The sequence below is a fragment of the Lupinus angustifolius genome, chromosome LG18 (genome assembly GCF_001865875.1).
Source record: "Lupinus angustifolius cultivar Tanjil chromosome LG18, LupAngTanjil_v1.0, whole genome shotgun sequence".
Lineage (NCBI taxonomy): Eukaryota > Viridiplantae > Streptophyta > Magnoliopsida > Fabales > Fabaceae > Lupinus > Lupinus angustifolius.
In genome coordinates, this window is record NC_032026.1 from 125,545 (window position 1) to 142,172 (window position 16,628).

Consider the following 16,628-nt stretch of genomic DNA (forward strand, 5'->3'; position numbering starts at 1 on the left):
CCAATATTTATATTTCCAAGTCCCACGTTGGCCAATATATGAGACAAATTAGTATTTATATAGGCTCTGACAGACATGTGAGTTTGCCGAGTTGGGTAACATCAACTTGTAACCCAAGTGGGGGCATTAAGGTGATGGAACAGATCCATAACTTTGATGGGTTGGATTGGTTGATGCAACATTGTTGGCTTGCCCACTCCAAGTTGAGAGTTGAGTCATGGGTTCTATGCTAAAGCATAAGACTCATGGTTCCTGGACTGGAGGGCACCGCGTGAGGCTGGTTTCACAGAGCAGCGATCACCTCCGGCTCTCAACAGTGGAGGGACAACAGGCTTACTGCATTACCAGTCCACTATGGCCCATTGAGAATGGCCTGCTTGGACCATCACTTTTTTCATCCATTTTGGTATAGTCCAATCAGATTAAAATAGTATCGTTTCTTATTGGGTCTATGATCGGTTCAGGTTCAAAAATTAGACCCGATCAATATTTAGGGGCTCAACTTTTACATCGTTGGTGTATACATTTTTTCTCTTAATTAATGATTATATTATATACATATTATTATAACTTATACCTTTCTTTAATTTCATATAATGTGTATCACTGCTATCAATTACTATTGGATGTTTTTTTATTTTTAATGTTGAATGCTAACAATTTACAAATGCTAATCAGCACATGGATGTCCTGGAATTTGAGTATATATTAAATATGACTACTGTCTTTCTCACTCTCTCAAGTAATTCATGAGCCAAAGTATTGAACTTACAACAATATTTTTTGAGTACAGAACTTACAACAATATTAATATTCCGCATTGTGAAGGAAAAATAATTCAAAAAAAATAACTATGATATGCTAGAAAAACTATGAAAAAAGAATTCCTAAAAAAATATTTATCATGAAGGAAGAAATATTGATGAATAACTATAAACATATAAAAAAGGGCTATTCCTTCATGACAAATAATATATATTTTTTAAGGAATTCTTTTCTATTAATTTTTCTCAATCAAATTTATATTGGTTAGTCCTTAATTGCATTCAGGTGGCAAAACTTTGAATCTAGCCTTATCATTGCAGTATGAATAAAACATGAGTTTCCTTCTAGCCCAATCCATAGCTGTTATTTGTTGTTGTGATAGTTTAGTAAAATCTGATCCATTAAGAGGGTCTACCCCTGAAGAAGGAGTAACCTTAGAACATGATGAAAGTGTAGTTGTTGGATCAGAAATGCAACCACTTAATTCCATTTCAGAAAATGAAACATTAAATGGTGCATATTTATAGTTAACAGGGTATTTTCCACCATGTGTTGCCCATTCTGAACCATCCCATATTGTACAATACAATGACATTGCTTTTGATGGATAAAATGTACTGCTATGTTTGAATTCCCTCACTGGAATATTGTCCACCATGAACCTACATCATCAAAATTACATTTTTTGTTTGTTTCAGAATTTGATATAATGTATAGTTATTATAAGTTTGTAGTAGCTAGGAAAATTTAACTTACAGTGTGTGATAACTGTTCCATAAGATGCTATAATAATGGTATTGTTGTGTTGGATCAAACCAGAAGTAGAATTTCTCTTCCCTTCCTGTGTTGACACTTCCATTGGCATAGATATTTGTTTGGAAAACCCAATCATTTCTCTTATCATGACCAAGAAGTTCAATATCTATCTCATCATGGTTATGAGGGAATTTATCTGCATTTGATAACTGATATTTTCCTCTAGTTAGTTTCTTCATGAGTATCATAACATTAGAAGATAGTTCACACATATATTTTTCTATTTTAAGGTATCTTATTATATTCAAAAGTTATATTTAATAGAATAGTCATATTACTAAATATTAAAGAGTTAAAAATGAACTTGGTACTTCAATGATACAATTCTAACCAATTTAGCTTTCCAAATTAAAATTTCATCAAATAAGTCTTTCAAAGATTAAATAATAATCACTTAGTCTATTAAAGATTCATAGTACCATCAAATTAGTCCCTATAATTCTAAAGCCATGGATTCTCATTGGTGCATTTTTCATGCAGATCAAGTTGGTGTCACATATATCCTTGGAGGAGGAACAAGTTGATGTTTAAATCAGATATTAGAATATCTTGTCAATAAAGAAAGTGTTTGTGTGCTAGCTGAGTGTAAGATCTATGCACCGTAAGTGTAAAGATTTATACACAGTCAGTATATTATTTATCATTCATTTGTATTACTTTTTTTCGAGAGTGAATATTAAACATGTATGGTGGATGATGCAACATATTTTTTCTCATCATTGATTTTGAAAGATTAATAAGCAAAGAAGGAAGTAGCTTACATAAAAGGCAACTACAACACCAGATGATAAACCAGCAGGCAATTTGATTGCAGCACTGAAGAATCCATAGTAGTATCTGCTTTTGGAGACCAAGCCAGAACCTGTTCAATAATATATAGTAACACATATTAATATGGAAAATGAAGAAGAAAGAATTGAAAGATTCTAACTTGTTTAATAGAAAGAGGTTGATATTATTAACCTGAGTTTTTGTCAAGAGCTATAGTGGCCATAGACCCATTATTGAGAAACTGTATATTTGAGTCTCCAAAAGCCTTAGAAAAAGTGCTATCAACTTTGACATGAGGGAAAGAATCTGTCAAACGTGTGACAGTTGGAGTTGTAAAAGGCCTGCTATGTGGAGAAACTAGAGTTGCTAATAAGCAAAGGATTATTAAGAGAGGTGAGAATAGTAGCTTTTGTTGCCAAAGTGCCATGTTTAGTATAGAGATTATGAGGAGAGAAAGTAGGAGTAGGGTATACATATATATATATATTGGTGTGGTTTAATGAGGTTCATAATCTTTGCTTAGTTGTTTTCTATCTGGCTAGTGGCTAAATGCCTATTCTTTAATTTCTTAGTGTCCCCTTTTCGGTGGGTATTTTCGATCTTAATTGCACTAAACAAAGATATGAAGTATCAGATCATGTCCTATATACTGTTTCAGAATAATAAAAATTAAAAGTCATTATTATTGGTTTTGTTTCATTATAAAAAATTTAAACATCATATGGCAATAATGAAAGGAGTCATGTGTGAGTGATTTGTTTAGGTTTGGCAGGGATTGTATTGTGGGGTAGGCATAAAGTTGAGGGTATGAAATAGAATGGAGAATTAGTTAATGGTTTAATGAGTGAAAGTGACCAAATATGACAGGAGTGACTTAGCTGGCATGCAGAGGAATCTGATACGTCTGAAAAACATGAGAGGGGACATTAGGTGCATGTTGCTTTTGTAATTTTCTTTAGCAACTAGCAAAAAAGGTTGTATGCAAATGGGGTAGTGGTAGTGGTGACAGTTAGATTTATGGGTTATGGCACATAATTGCTGACTGAATCTTAAATAGGTAAAGAAAAGAAGAGAAAGTGATAGCAGCATGGACATATATGCATGTTGGGTAGAAAATGAAGCTCAAGTTGAGCCTCATCCATTTTTTAATTTTAGAAATTATATTAATAAGGTCTATGTTTTAAAGAAATTATTAAGTTACAAGATTATATATTGAAGTTATCTCAATCGACCCTGATCCTTATTTCAGTGTATAAGTGGGAATTATATAAAAATACCCTGCAGATATAATAAAAGTATAGGGAAAATAGTCACATAATCATTCCAAAGACGGTTTCAACTTTCAAGTAACATAAAAAACAGAATATTTTAATTTCAGCTTAAAATCACTGAAAATCTATTTTTTAAAGGAAGTTTCCTCAATAAGAATCCATATCATTTCAGTGGATCCCACATGAATATGAAGATCAAGTTTGCATCTAATTGTAATACTTCAACAAAGTAGATGAGTAGTATAAGCACCAAAATCAAATTTCCAACTATTAACAGCATGACAGAAAGTGCTGTCGGATTCTCTAGGACAAGGAAAACTGGGTTTATGGCAAACACCTAATTCATGAGTCTTGAAGCAATACAAATTGAATTTTTTTTAATTGAAGCATATATGACTTTATGATTTTGCTCTGAATTCACACTTCCAGCTAACAAAAACCATTATTTGGACCTCATAGCAAGCCCTGTTTCTACCTTCTTTATTTCAAATATAAGCATCCTCCACATCTTCAGAACGAACATCTCGGCTTCTTCATCTAAAATCATCTGAAGACGCTCTAGCATCTCGGATGCTTTCACATGTTCTTGTGTGCTAGAAACAATATAATCTATCAATGTATTCTCTTCTTCTCCTAAAAACTCCTCTATTTTCTTTGAAATCCATGGTCTCATTCTTTCATGCAATTGATTCTGAAAAAAAGAGAGGATATAAAATCAACAGTTCAGAACAACTTGAATCAAATCATCTATTTCTCAAGCAACACATATTAAAATCACCAAAACCTTCAAAGAGGCTATTTAAATAACATTTAACATGCAAGAGCTCTTCAACTCAAATAAATCGTACGAGAGATGCAGTGATTGAGAGGAAAAGGCTGTTACTGAAGTGGAAAACTTTCAAACAATATTTAAATAGATCAATTAAGCTCCCATATAGGAGTAACTCTGAGTTCTCTAAACATTCCTTGACATTTGTACGGTTATGGAAGCCATGTTAGAAATATATACATATCTTAGAAAATTACTTTTTAAATAGTGATTTGATAGCCGAAGATATGATGTGGAAGCCCATGTCTGTCTAAGAATTTCTACCAAAAAAGATTACTAAACAACTTACCAGGCAGCGAAAGCCCAGATTATGTTCATCTCTCATTTCAATCCATTTCTTAATTATGTAATCCAAATAAAAATGAAATTGAGTGTCAAGGAATTTAATTTAACGGTGTTGTTTTCCACATCATTTAAAAGTTAGTTTTCCAACAATTTCATGTTCTGTGGGCTCTACAAAAACAGTGCACATCACATTCAAATATAAAAGAATACCAAGAATATATTCTCACAGGAATCTGATAAAGGTATACCCATCTCCCAACTAGCACATTATGCTCAACTCAAAGGGAAAAGAGATAGGCAAATCTCTTCAGAATATAAACAACAACTAAGCCTTAGTCCCAGTAGGTGGACTTGGCTACATAGAGCAAACAATGTCATAATACTCTATCATAAATCATGTACATTTACAAAGCATTGATCTCTAAATCTTTCTAAATCATTTCACCTATAGTTTTTCTTGGTCTTCCTTTGCCTGTAGAAAATAATTACACTATCAAAATCAGATAGATAAAGATTACGTACCTTGTCATACACGGACCAATTTATCTCATAGGAGAACAACTCATCCTTGGTCTTTGGTATCATATCAATTAACTGCTTTGCATCCAGGAGTCTCTTGTTACCTGAAGCCTTGAGTTTATCCAACCGATGATCTCGATCTCTGTCACGGTCAGGAATTTTCTCCCTGCTTTCATCTCTTTTGTGAGTGCCATCTTCACCAATCTTGTCTCTGTCCCGGTGAGTAGACTTCTCATTTGAACGCCTACTTCTATCTCGTTCTCCATCCAGCTTCTCTTCCTTGAGACTAGCACTGGATATACGTTTCGCAAATTCTGCAGCTGCAGCTAAATTTGGCGGTGTTGGCCCAGAAGCAGTAGGTTGAACTGCCTGGAGCTCCTCAGTTGAGTAATCAATTGGAACTAAAGGCCTCAATCTTTTATCCTTGTGTGCATCGTCATCTTCTTCCTCATGGAAAACAGAAGGAACAGATGTTCTTTTTCCAGACCCAACTAGACCAAATCCCAACTTCTTCGAAGGAGCATTCCCACTTGACCGTACATCAGTTTCAGCAACAGATTCCATGGCTGATTCATCCTTAATGCCGTTAAGTGAATTAGCATCACCTGTCATGTAAAGGTATCCCCAGTCTTTAGTAAAATGAAAGAGTGAGAAAAAAAAGGAAAAGGGAAAATTCAGAGTAAGCTATATGAAGATTACCTATATGACCTTCTTGACTATAATCAGCTACAGTGTCTTGTATGGGGGCAATAATTTTGGTTTCATTAGCAAAATCTTGGGTGGCCATAACTTTTTCACCACCATTTACCACATGGTCAGATAATAATTTCAATGCATCTCTCTGCTGTTTCTGCTGTTGATCGTCTTCAGCCCTCTTCTTGGCTTCAGCAATTTCTTCCTCTTCTTTTTGTCTGTCAGCGTGGTCATCTTGCTTTTCCCGCTGCCTCTTCTTTCTCCTCTCCTCTAATGCACTTCTACGCCACCTCTTCCTTGAAGCATCATCCTCATCTTCTTCATCATAAAGTATCTCCTTTCTCCTTTTGCGTTCCCTTTCTTTCTCCTTCTCCTTTTCATACTGGCGTTCTTTTTCTATCTCTCTTTCTCTATATTCCCAATCCTTCAAACATGCTTCATATCTACGCTCAGCCTCATCAATCCTCCTTCTTTGTTCCCTCTCTTTTCTAATACGCTCCCTTTCTGCTTCTCTTTCATATCTGTCAAGTTCTCTTTCCTTCTCTCGTTTTAGATCCCTATCTCGATCTCTCTCCCTGCTTCTCCTGTCATGCCTTCTATCAGGGGTCTCGACCTTATCGTGATCACTAGTTGGTTTGCTGTCATTGTTTGTATCTTTCTCAATTTTATCTTCAGTTGCTTCTGCAGAATTTGAAAATTAAAGCTTTTTAGTACACTAAAATGGAAAAATAATAATAAATAAAAGAACTTCCAAAGGTCAATATGTATTCCAACAATTAAATATAGCCCTATTGTGTCTATAAGTAGATATAGTACTGGAAGTGTCTTTTGCCAACAATAAATCTTACCATTACTCCCCATATCCACACCAGCGTCTCCATCACTAGTTTTAGCTGGTTGTTCTGAAGTTATTGCAGAGTCGTCACCAGCTGCCTGTGCAGGAGCTATAGGCAAAGGTCTAGTTTTCAACCTCTCCTCTATCATATTTGTAATCTTTTCTAAAGCCTCTTTATCAGCTTCCCTATCATCAGCAGTAACAACACCAAAGGTTGCCAAATCATGGGATTCCTTGTTACCTGAATCATTATCCTCTTTCTTTGAGTGCTCTGCATCAGGTTTCCCATCCCCATTTCCATCAGGAGGTTGCGCATTTCCATCATCTTTTTCAGCTCCTACTGCCTGAGATTCATTTTTCTTTGAGTTCTCAATTTTTTTGTCAACATACTGCTTCAGATATTCTTTCATAGTTGAATTAACATTGAGCTGTTAACAAAACATTAACAGTTAGATGGCTTAGATGCACAACCAGAAAAAGAGTAAATAATAATGTCAATTTAATTTTGAACAGAATTATGCATGGTAGTCAAATCGGATTCAGACCGTGAATTGGAGGCCTAATTTCCGAATCATGAATCCAAAAGTGTCTTGAATCTTTAGACTCATGATCAATAATTAAAGATACTAAAATAAGAGTCATGAAGACTCGTAACAGCAAAATAACACAAGAAATAACACAAATTGAAGTCATAAGACTCATCATAGTTCAGAAGTCATATCATAAATATAATAAATATTTTACCAAAATAACACAAGTTCACCAATTCAAATCATAAGACACGTCAAAATAGAAAAATAACACCAAAGTGACGGCAACTAAAAGCACCAAAGGGCAAAAAAAACTGAGGGTAAGAAACAATTCGGAATGAAGAAAAAGGGCACAAAATCACATAAGAAATGGCTATCCAGCAGTAGCCAAAGAAAAAAAAACAATTCTGAATTAGTAAGAAGTACCTTAGGGTTTTTACATTTTACAACGGGTCAGAAATTAGGTTTGGGCCACATTAGAATGCTAAAATTGGCCCACTCTGAAGTAGATTTTAAAAGAAATTCTAGAAAAGTCAAGTTTTTAGGGTTTTCAGAAACAAGGTCGTATGCAACCCAACCCACTTTTGTGTGTGACCTGGTTGTTCCAGACTCGCTACCAGATTGCACAAATCACAATCTAGAAGCAATTTAGAGCAGTTCCAGCAATACAACCGGTTATGGATAAAAAAATTCCACCAATGATTTGCATTTTTGGGGAGCTACTACATATCAATTTGTGATTTAAATTGTACAAACTACATTGGAACCATGTGCCTCATTCAGACATTTTCTAGATGCAGGCATTCACACACCCATAGTTATACCTCCATTATACTAACTAAATAGTCAGTCAAATGTGGAAACTATATTTCACTTCAAGGTAGGCATTGATGATAAAAGTATATATGACAACTAAAAACACTTACATTATGCAATTAATTGTTCTATGAAACTCCAGCTATGACTAAAAGATATTTTATTTTTCTCACTATGCAATATCCTAAATATGAGAGACTAATTATTGAGATCCCTGTGTTAGGGATAAACTTCATACTTAGCATCGCAATAAGAGGTTTAACAAAATGCTTTTACATCACATCCAAAGGATTTAAAAAACCAATCATTCTTTTCTTATTAGTGACAGACAATTGTCAAGTGATTTAATAACATTGATTTTCAGAGTCATTAACCCCAATGTTAACATGATGTTGACACATTCAATCTCACGGAAAAATATAACTAATAAGTAGTAACTTGAATTCAAATACAAAGTGAAAGTAACCAAAAATGAAGGCATACCGTTAGCTCTTGCCCATCAATATTCAATTTAGTAAGAAGGCGCAAGGCACGAAGAACCCCTTCATCCGACTCAAATTCACAAAACCCAAAGCCTTTAGGATTTCCACTTGATAAATCCTGAGGGCGTTTCCAGCTCTTGACCGGTCCACATAACTGCAAAGAAACAAAAATGTCATCACATATTTTGAAAAGTTGGAAAGGGACTACAGGAACTAAACCCACCCAGCCCCTCTCTCCAGGCAAGAGACCCAGAATAGTTGGATAATTACCTGAAAGAGATTGAGCATAAAATCATTTTCCACAGTTGGTGCAATCTTGCCAACATAAACTGTGATTTGCGGCTTCTGAGCTGGAATGACACTAGGAGCAACCACAGGTCTGATGACAGGAGGAATAATAGGGCGAACTGCAGGTACCCCAGCAACAGGTGGGCGTGATACTGGAAGAACATTAACTGGTCCAGGTGCACGCAGAGGATATACAGGGCGAACCATACCATATGGAGGAAGATAACGAGGAAATCCTGTAAAGATTTAAAAAAATATCTATGCAAATATATTAGAACTGGTCTTAAGTGAATATACATTGTAAACTAATCAATACAACACTGAAGTTACATGTGAACAAAATGCAACAAAAACAATGGAATGCTGTTACCACACATGAAAAGCATAATAGAGATGGCAGCAGAACCAACAATCACCAGCTGAAATGACAACCTGGAGAAAACATTAAGAAATACCATCGAGTTTGAAATTTATGGTTATGTAAAAGAGCTTACCTTTGTCTGACCACTTGCAACATAGCAGGCTTCTCAAACTACCCCATCAACCAAATTCAAATACATAACACAAGGCTTTCTTCATCTCATGCATGATTGGTTTACTTAAAAAAATTCTAGTTGAACTCGACGTTTCTTTTAAATAGCAATAGCATCCCAGTTTTGCAGCATTAAAAAGGGAAATGAAACGCGATAGAGAAAAAAGAGAATTGAAAAGATTGCAATACCTTAGGACTCAAGGCCAACGTGCACTCAGTTGCAAACATGGGCGACTTCTGGAATTCATAAAACCATTGAAGGGAAAGTACTCTTATAACTAGCACAAAAATTAACCTACTAAAATGAGCATGACACAGCTATACATTATTTAGATCAAAAGAACAAACATTTTTTCCCTTTTGTTGTTATGACTCTGTATAAGCAACATTTCCAATTTTAGTAAAAGACGAGCATGAAGCCTGGCAAATATGCGCATACAAAAAAGAGAGTTGGAGATTAGGTCTGTAAGCAATATGAAGCCTTCCAACCTTTCTCACTGTATTCAATCAAGGCCGAAGATATTGTAGGAGAAAACATTCGGTCCTCGATATCCCTGATCTAACCAACAAGGCAACAACCTTCTAAATTTTTCACATTTCATCTGAAACAAACTTCTCTCCACTATAAAACATAAACCCTGAATTATTTTAATAGGCTACCATTACTATTGGGTCATTTGTTTCAAGCCATGTGATTACATTCCCTGGAATTACACTCTCATAAACATTACCGCCTGTATATGTTACTCCTATTTAAATTAAAAAGAATGTTCGGATAGCTTTTAATTGTTTTCAGGATGTTTTTCAGTGAGTTTCGTTCACAATTTAATTTTTTATATCCACACTTCACAGAAATCAAAAACTAAATAATTGAAGTGGGGAAAACCATGAGAAGGAAGTGGTGATGGGAATCATTGGTCGGGTATTTTAGTAAGGAAATGTTTGATTGGAATTTGGATGTGTCAGAACAGGACAACTTTTGTTCTATGTTTGGTAACTTCATAAATAAAAACAGAACATCATGTACTATCATGTTCTGTCTAAGAGCCAAACGTTACCAGAAATCACGCGAAACGTGTGAACTTGACTACCTAACACTTGTGCCAGTCATACTCCAAAGTTTGCTTTCGCATGATTAACTTCGCAATCCTTGAAACAAACACCCTAATATTATTTTCATTCCTGTTTTTTTTTGTCATTTTGCTAATACACAGTTACACACTCAACATTCTTCATACATTCACACGGAAACGGAAACTCATGACGCTAGTAATAAGATAACAGATCAATGCCAATGATTACCAAGAAGCATTAAATGCACACACACAGACAAAAACAATAATAGGGGGAAATTGCACTCAATACCCCAAAGTTTTATCACACATCGACATACACACACACTCCTCTAGTCTTAAAAATGACATTGGCGTCCCTTATTTTCTGTTCACACCCCTATAACATTGTCATTTTTGAAACTAGTGGCGGTGTGCATGTTGTGACAACAAGTTTTTTACTCTTGTCACTTGTTTGAGTACTAACTACACTTTTTCTTTCTATCTGTTCCTTCCTTATGCATTACTGAATCCTCTACAACCAATAAAGTACACAAGTAACACCTTATATGTGACAAACCTAGGGTAATGAATGCAATTTCCCCTAACAACAACAACAACAATAATAATAAGAGAAAAGATAACCCACCGGCAGGAGGCATAGTCCCTTGTGGAGGCGCTGCGGCATAACCGTTTGGCATGGGAACGGCGTAGGGTCTCATCGGTTGGCCTGGAGGAACCTGATACGACATAATCGGCTGCATCGGCATTGGCATGGACGATGTAGAAGTCACGCCAGGAGGGTGAACCGAAGGAGCCTGATAAGTGATATTGGGCGGGCCACCGGGAAGCGGCAACGGAGAGAAGTGAGGAGCCTGCGGAGGGAGAGGCCTGAAGGATGGCGGTGGCGCAGGCGTGAATGATATGGTAGGACGCGGCGGAGGAGGAGGGAGTGCGGGTAGCAACACTGGATTGGGATTGGGATTGGGATTGGGATTAGGGTTTGCGGGAGAAGGCGATGGAGATGAGGAGTGTGGAACAGGATCTGGTTGAGAATTGGGAGGTTCTAGGGTTGCGGGAGAAGAAGCGGAATCCGCCATGGTAAGAGAAAGAGAGAGAAAGAATTTGGTGAATTGAGTTTGTTCTTGTATTGGGTTACCCTATAGGATCAAGCATACGTGTAGGTGGCGGGGACTGTGGTCGAGTTTGTGTTTTTAACTCTAAACTCGAATTAAGTGGGATTAAAAACAATAATATAATCTCCAAATTTATTAAGTTTTAGATAACTTGTACTAAATTCGAAGTCGAAAGTTGAATTTGGGTAAAACCCCGAATCCAATTACATTGAGTTTCTCTATTAAATTTGGGTTAGATTCAGAAATATACCCACAAGTTCGAATTTTATTATCATTCATATTATAATGTGATCTCTTGCTTGCTTTTAATTCATATTACACACATACTTTCACCAGAAAGAAACAAAATTGTAATTAATATTCATTATTCATATTTAATTATTATTCATTATTTAAAAAACATAATATTAATAAATAGAAGATGATTAACTAATAGATCTTTATATTAATCATATATAAATATTACATTCTACTTTTATGTTATTGTTATTACATTATTGGTAGTATCTAATGGCTTACATATTTAATAGCAAATGATAAATATGCAATAATTATGTCTAAAATTGGATTAAAATGTATACAATGATAATATATGAATTTTATATACTATTATTACATCATTCAATATTCATTTTTAATTATCATTAATTCTTCAAAAAAGTAATCCAAATAAATGAGGATGATATAGTTATTGTGTATAAATAAATATGATATATTTTTAGATCAGTCTAAATAGTATATGAGTCGATATTTCTTCATTATTTTTAGTTCGTTTTAATATAGTATAAAATTATTATCAGTGCATTTTCTAACGAACGAAAAAATAATAAACATATGTTACTTTTTATACTATTTGAACTTATTTTCACACTATACAATATTTTATTTAACTTAATTACACTTATTATACATTTTTTGTTTAAAAGATCAAACTTATTTCTCATGCCGAAGTAATTAATATAATGTAGGTATATAAATATGATTAATTTAGGGGTATTAGTATAAATTATTCCATAATTTACTAAAAGTTAAACGTTAATTTATTGAGCCTCTCAAAAACAATTTGACTTTATTACCCATTTTAGTAATCTCCATCTCTTCTAATAAATTAATATTTATACATGAATGAAAATAAAAATATGAATAACTATTTTTCACACATTGCAGATAATAATTGTGATATGTACATGTAACATTAGATAGATAGATATGTGATATGTGTAGGAAAACATCAACTGTTGATAGACATTTAGGAAAACATGTCTGTCTCTGCTGCACTTTCCTCCACTACTTGTTCTCTCACATTTCCCTTCACTTCCACAAATAACATTATCAACCCAATCACACAATTCCACTCATTTTCTACTAGGCCTCATAGAGTTTTAGTAAAATCAAAGGCTACTACACCTTCTTCTGAGTCTGTTATTGTGACAAATATACCTTCTGATATGAAAGCATGGGTGTATGGTGAATATGGAAGTGTTGATGTGTTGAAGTTTCAGTCCAATGTTTCTGTCCCTCATGTTAATGAGGATCAGGTTCTTGTTAAAGTTGTTGCTGCTGCTCTTAATCCTGTTGATTTCAAGAGAAGGCAGGGCAAGTTCAGTGCCACTGATTCTACACTTCCGGTTACTCACTTTCTTTCATCTTTTATCTATTATCTCAATTATTCACACTGCTCCACTCTTTATTTACTCTATAGATCTCTGCATCAACTCTATCAAATAATAACTCTCTTGGGTTTATTTAAGTCAAAAACGAAAGAGTTTATAAGTGGAAAATATTCATGAACCATTAACTTAAGGTTATGGTTCAAGACATTGTCTCACTTATTGCTCTTTTTCTTCTCATGTCGGCAATGTAACTCCCTAGTGGTTAGACATTCTCGTTCGCATACTGGTCAAACAATAAAAAATGATGGAGAAAGTGTGCTACTAAAGGCCATTTTCTTCCTTTAACTTTTGCTATGTGTGAAGTTTGGCTTAAAGACCATTTTCTTCCTTTAGTTGATGCAAGAGTAACTAAGTACTGAAATCAATTGTTGCTTGGTTTTGTTCATAGACTGTTCCGGGCTACGATGTCGCTGGTGTGGTGGTGAAGGTTGGTAGTAAAGTAAAGGACTTCAAAGTAGGAGATGAAGTATATGGTGATATAAATGAGAAAGCACTTGAAGGGCCAAAGCAGTTTGGGTCTCTAGCTGAGTACACAGCTGTTGAGGAGAAATTATTGGCACCAAAACCTCAAAACTTGGATTTTGCTGAAGCTGCTTCTCTTCCTCTTGCAATTGAGACTGCTTATGAGGGTTTGGAGAAGACTGGATTTTCACCTGGTAAATCTATTCTTGTTCTAAATGGTTCTGGTGGAGTTGGGAGTCTAGTCATTCAGGTATTTACTCTCTCTATAAATAGCTTTTTCATGCTTCAAATAAACACATCAATAGAAAGTTTTGAAGTTTACTAAAGAATCTAATTCATATACTTAGATTTAGCTAGCTTATCTCAAAGTATATGAGTCTAGTCCACTCATATGCTTACTAAAGAATTCAGCTAGCTCATCTCAAAGTACAGGCGAGTATCTGAAATCATATCATCCAATTCAGATCCTCTCCGATATCGAAGAGTCCTATACTTGACGAAGATAGTGACACCATACATACATGCATGCATGAAAATTTCACACACTAACAAGTTACACTTTATGTATATATACCTATTGAGTAACAAACAGCTAGCTAAGCAAGTTTTTGGAGCTTCAAGAGTTGCTGCCACTTCAAGCACTAGAAATTTGGAGCTATTGAAAAGCTTGGGAGCTGATTTGGCTATTGACTACACAAAGGAGAATTTTGAAGACTTGCCAGAAAAATTTGATGTAGTTTATGATGCCATTGGTAAAATCCTGATTTCCTTGTATCAGCTATGTTCATTAATCATTACAAATATGCCACCATGTTTTCATTATGTTCCAAATATGAAGTTTGCATGACTTATATTAGAACATAGACCCGTTGTCTCAAATCTTGTCTCGTTCCGAATATTGATGGTGGTGATTGATTCCTTGATGGGTTTGTAGGGCAATGTGAAAAGGCAGTGAAGGCAATAAAAGAAGGTGGCATTGTGGTAGCACTTACAGGTGCTGTTACACCACCAGGCTTCAGATTTGTAGTTACTTCAGATGGAGCTGTTCTAAGGAAACTAAATCCATATTTAGAAAGTGGGAAAGTGAAGCCAATATTAGACCCCAAAGGTCCATTCACATTTCCACAACTTGTTGAAGCCTTCTCTTATATTGAAACAAATAGAGCTATAGGAAAGGTTGTTATACATCCAATCCCATGAATCATATAATAATACTAATAGGGGTTACACAATTTTGCTATGAATCTATTCATGCTAATCACTCTATCAGAGACAAAAATCAGAGTTCTGATTACCTATCTTAATATTAATACTACCCTCTTATCTACTTTTGTTTTAAGTCCTAGTTTAAATTCACTCTTACCTAGTTACAAGTTGTTACTCTTGGCTATATGCTTATATGTTGGTACATGGTCGGTCCAATAAGTAGTATCAAAGACGATGGTTTGGTTGACATCTTTACTCTTCTCTAACCTTGTAGGAACGAGTTTCCATAAGACAGTTGTCGCACCCCGATTTTCGACCGCACGACTTTGTTAGAATCGCTACTATATTTTATAGTTAAAAATGTAGAAAAATGTTTTAAGCCCGATCATTTTAGGCTTTTTCTAGGCCGGACAAAAAATGGGTGTTCACAGCAGTGATCCTCTTCATTAATTACTGAGCCCAATTGCTAACATGTGACACCAAAAATAATTTAAGGGTCCAGATTTAAAATTATTTTTAAATTAAATAATTGTTTATGTAGTAGTCACAAACATCTGCGTGGCTTTCATTAGGTTTACTTTGTCCAAATCATAGAAAAATAATACAATGAATTATTATATTTAGTAATGGTGAAAAACATTAGATAGAAAAATAATACAATGAATTATTATATAAAGCTAACTTATGGGTTATGAATGGTTCACGTTGCCCAAATTCATCTTATTCATAATTTTATTATAGCATCTCAAAGAGTATTTTTATGTTCAACAAAAATACCAACATGATTTCTTGGTGAATATTCTAGATACAAAACTGTGAGCATTAAAACTTTTCCTTAAGATATAGAGTTAATTAGTAGACAAGGATTGTCTATCCCAAGATATTCTTATTCACATGTACATAGTCAATAAAACTACATAGAATAATGTGAAAATATTAATTTATATTATTATAATATATATTTTTATTTAAGTTAAAATTTTAATTGAACGGGGACACCAAATGAGACGGAAATGGGGATAGGTGATCCCGTCCTAATTACATACACTATCATTAACAAACTTTTTTAGAACATTTGGGGAATTACAAACTTTTTTTTGTATTGGGAACAAACAAACAATCAAATAATAAAACAGAATAAGGAGAAGAGATAATAATACAAGGAATTTACTAATGATATTTAGCCAATTATGCATACGTCACCGAGAGTGTTGAGAAACTAGTATTAGAGAATAAAAATTTGTGTTTGTGGATAATGTTCTCCTTATTCTCTTTTACTATTAGATTGCTCGATTGTTCCAAAAAATTGGTGTGGGAGCTCCCGAAAATGTAAGTACAATTGATCTAACTCCATTATCAAATTCTCTCGTCATTTTCTTTTCTATTTATTATATATCCATTATTTGATTGGTTGTGACCAGTATTGTGCAATGATCGCTCTCTCTACACCAACAATTAGTAGATGACTCCGAGCTTATATGTCACATTATGGCAAAAGAGGGTGAAGAAGATGTTTGTTGGACAAAGTTTGTCAAAGACACTATGCGAGAATAAACAAGATGGTCGAAGGAGAAGGAAACATGAAGGGGACATGATGGAGACCACGATTGTATTGGATCCAGAACCAAAGAAGTTCATGTACTGGAGTAAGACAATACATATTCTCT

General features: G+C 34.6%; 3 protein-coding genes across 8 annotated transcripts; 1 reads left to right on the top strand and 2 right to left on the bottom strand.

Annotated features, from left to right (window-relative positions):
- On the bottom strand, positions 821-2,831 carry LOC109332253 (probable xyloglucan endotransglucosylase/hydrolase protein 33). Of its 2 annotated transcripts, XM_019567173.1 has the most exons (5): positions 2,545-2,831; positions 2,343-2,443; positions 1,522-1,730; positions 1,003-1,427; positions 821-838 (listed from the first exon to the last, which is right to left on the bottom strand). In XM_019567173.1, exons 1-4 carry the CDS (start codon positions 2,825-2,827, stop codon positions 1,037-1,039), a joined length of 984 nt encoding a protein of 327 aa, XP_019422718.1. In that variant the 5' UTR covers positions 2,828-2,831; the 3' UTR covers positions 821-838; positions 1,003-1,036. The 2 variants fall into 2 exon arrangements, with proteins under 2 accessions (XP_019422718.1, XP_019422717.1); XM_019567172.1 differs by lacking the exon at positions 821-838 and having other exon boundaries at positions 943-1,427.
- On the bottom strand, positions 3,811-11,639 carry LOC109332928 (RNA-binding protein 25-like). Of its 5 annotated transcripts, XM_019568096.1 has the most exons (9): positions 11,134-11,257; positions 9,622-9,669; positions 9,271-9,332; positions 8,883-9,136; positions 8,614-8,766; positions 6,798-7,212; positions 5,956-6,630; positions 5,260-5,861; positions 3,811-4,314 (listed from the first exon to the last, which is right to left on the bottom strand). In XM_019568096.1, the coding sequence occupies exons 3-9, from the start codon at positions 9,284-9,286 to the stop codon at positions 4,066-4,068; spliced, it is 2,364 nt and encodes a 787-aa protein (XP_019423641.1). In that variant the 5' UTR covers positions 9,287-9,332; positions 9,622-9,669; positions 11,134-11,257; the 3' UTR covers positions 3,811-4,065. The 5 variants fall into 5 exon arrangements, with proteins under 5 accessions (XP_019423641.1, XP_019423642.1, XP_019423640.1 ...); XM_019568097.1 differs by lacking the exon at positions 9,271-9,332; XM_019568095.1 differs by having other exon boundaries at positions 9,271-9,669.
- Positions 12,865-15,050, top strand: LOC109332827 (2-methylene-furan-3-one reductase). Its single transcript, XM_019567896.1, has 4 exons — positions 12,865-13,248; positions 13,682-14,005; positions 14,348-14,507; positions 14,690-15,050. The coding sequence occupies exons 1-4, from the start codon at positions 12,880-12,882 to the stop codon at positions 14,953-14,955; spliced, it is 1,119 nt and encodes a 372-aa protein (XP_019423441.1). The 5' UTR covers positions 12,865-12,879; the 3' UTR covers positions 14,956-15,050.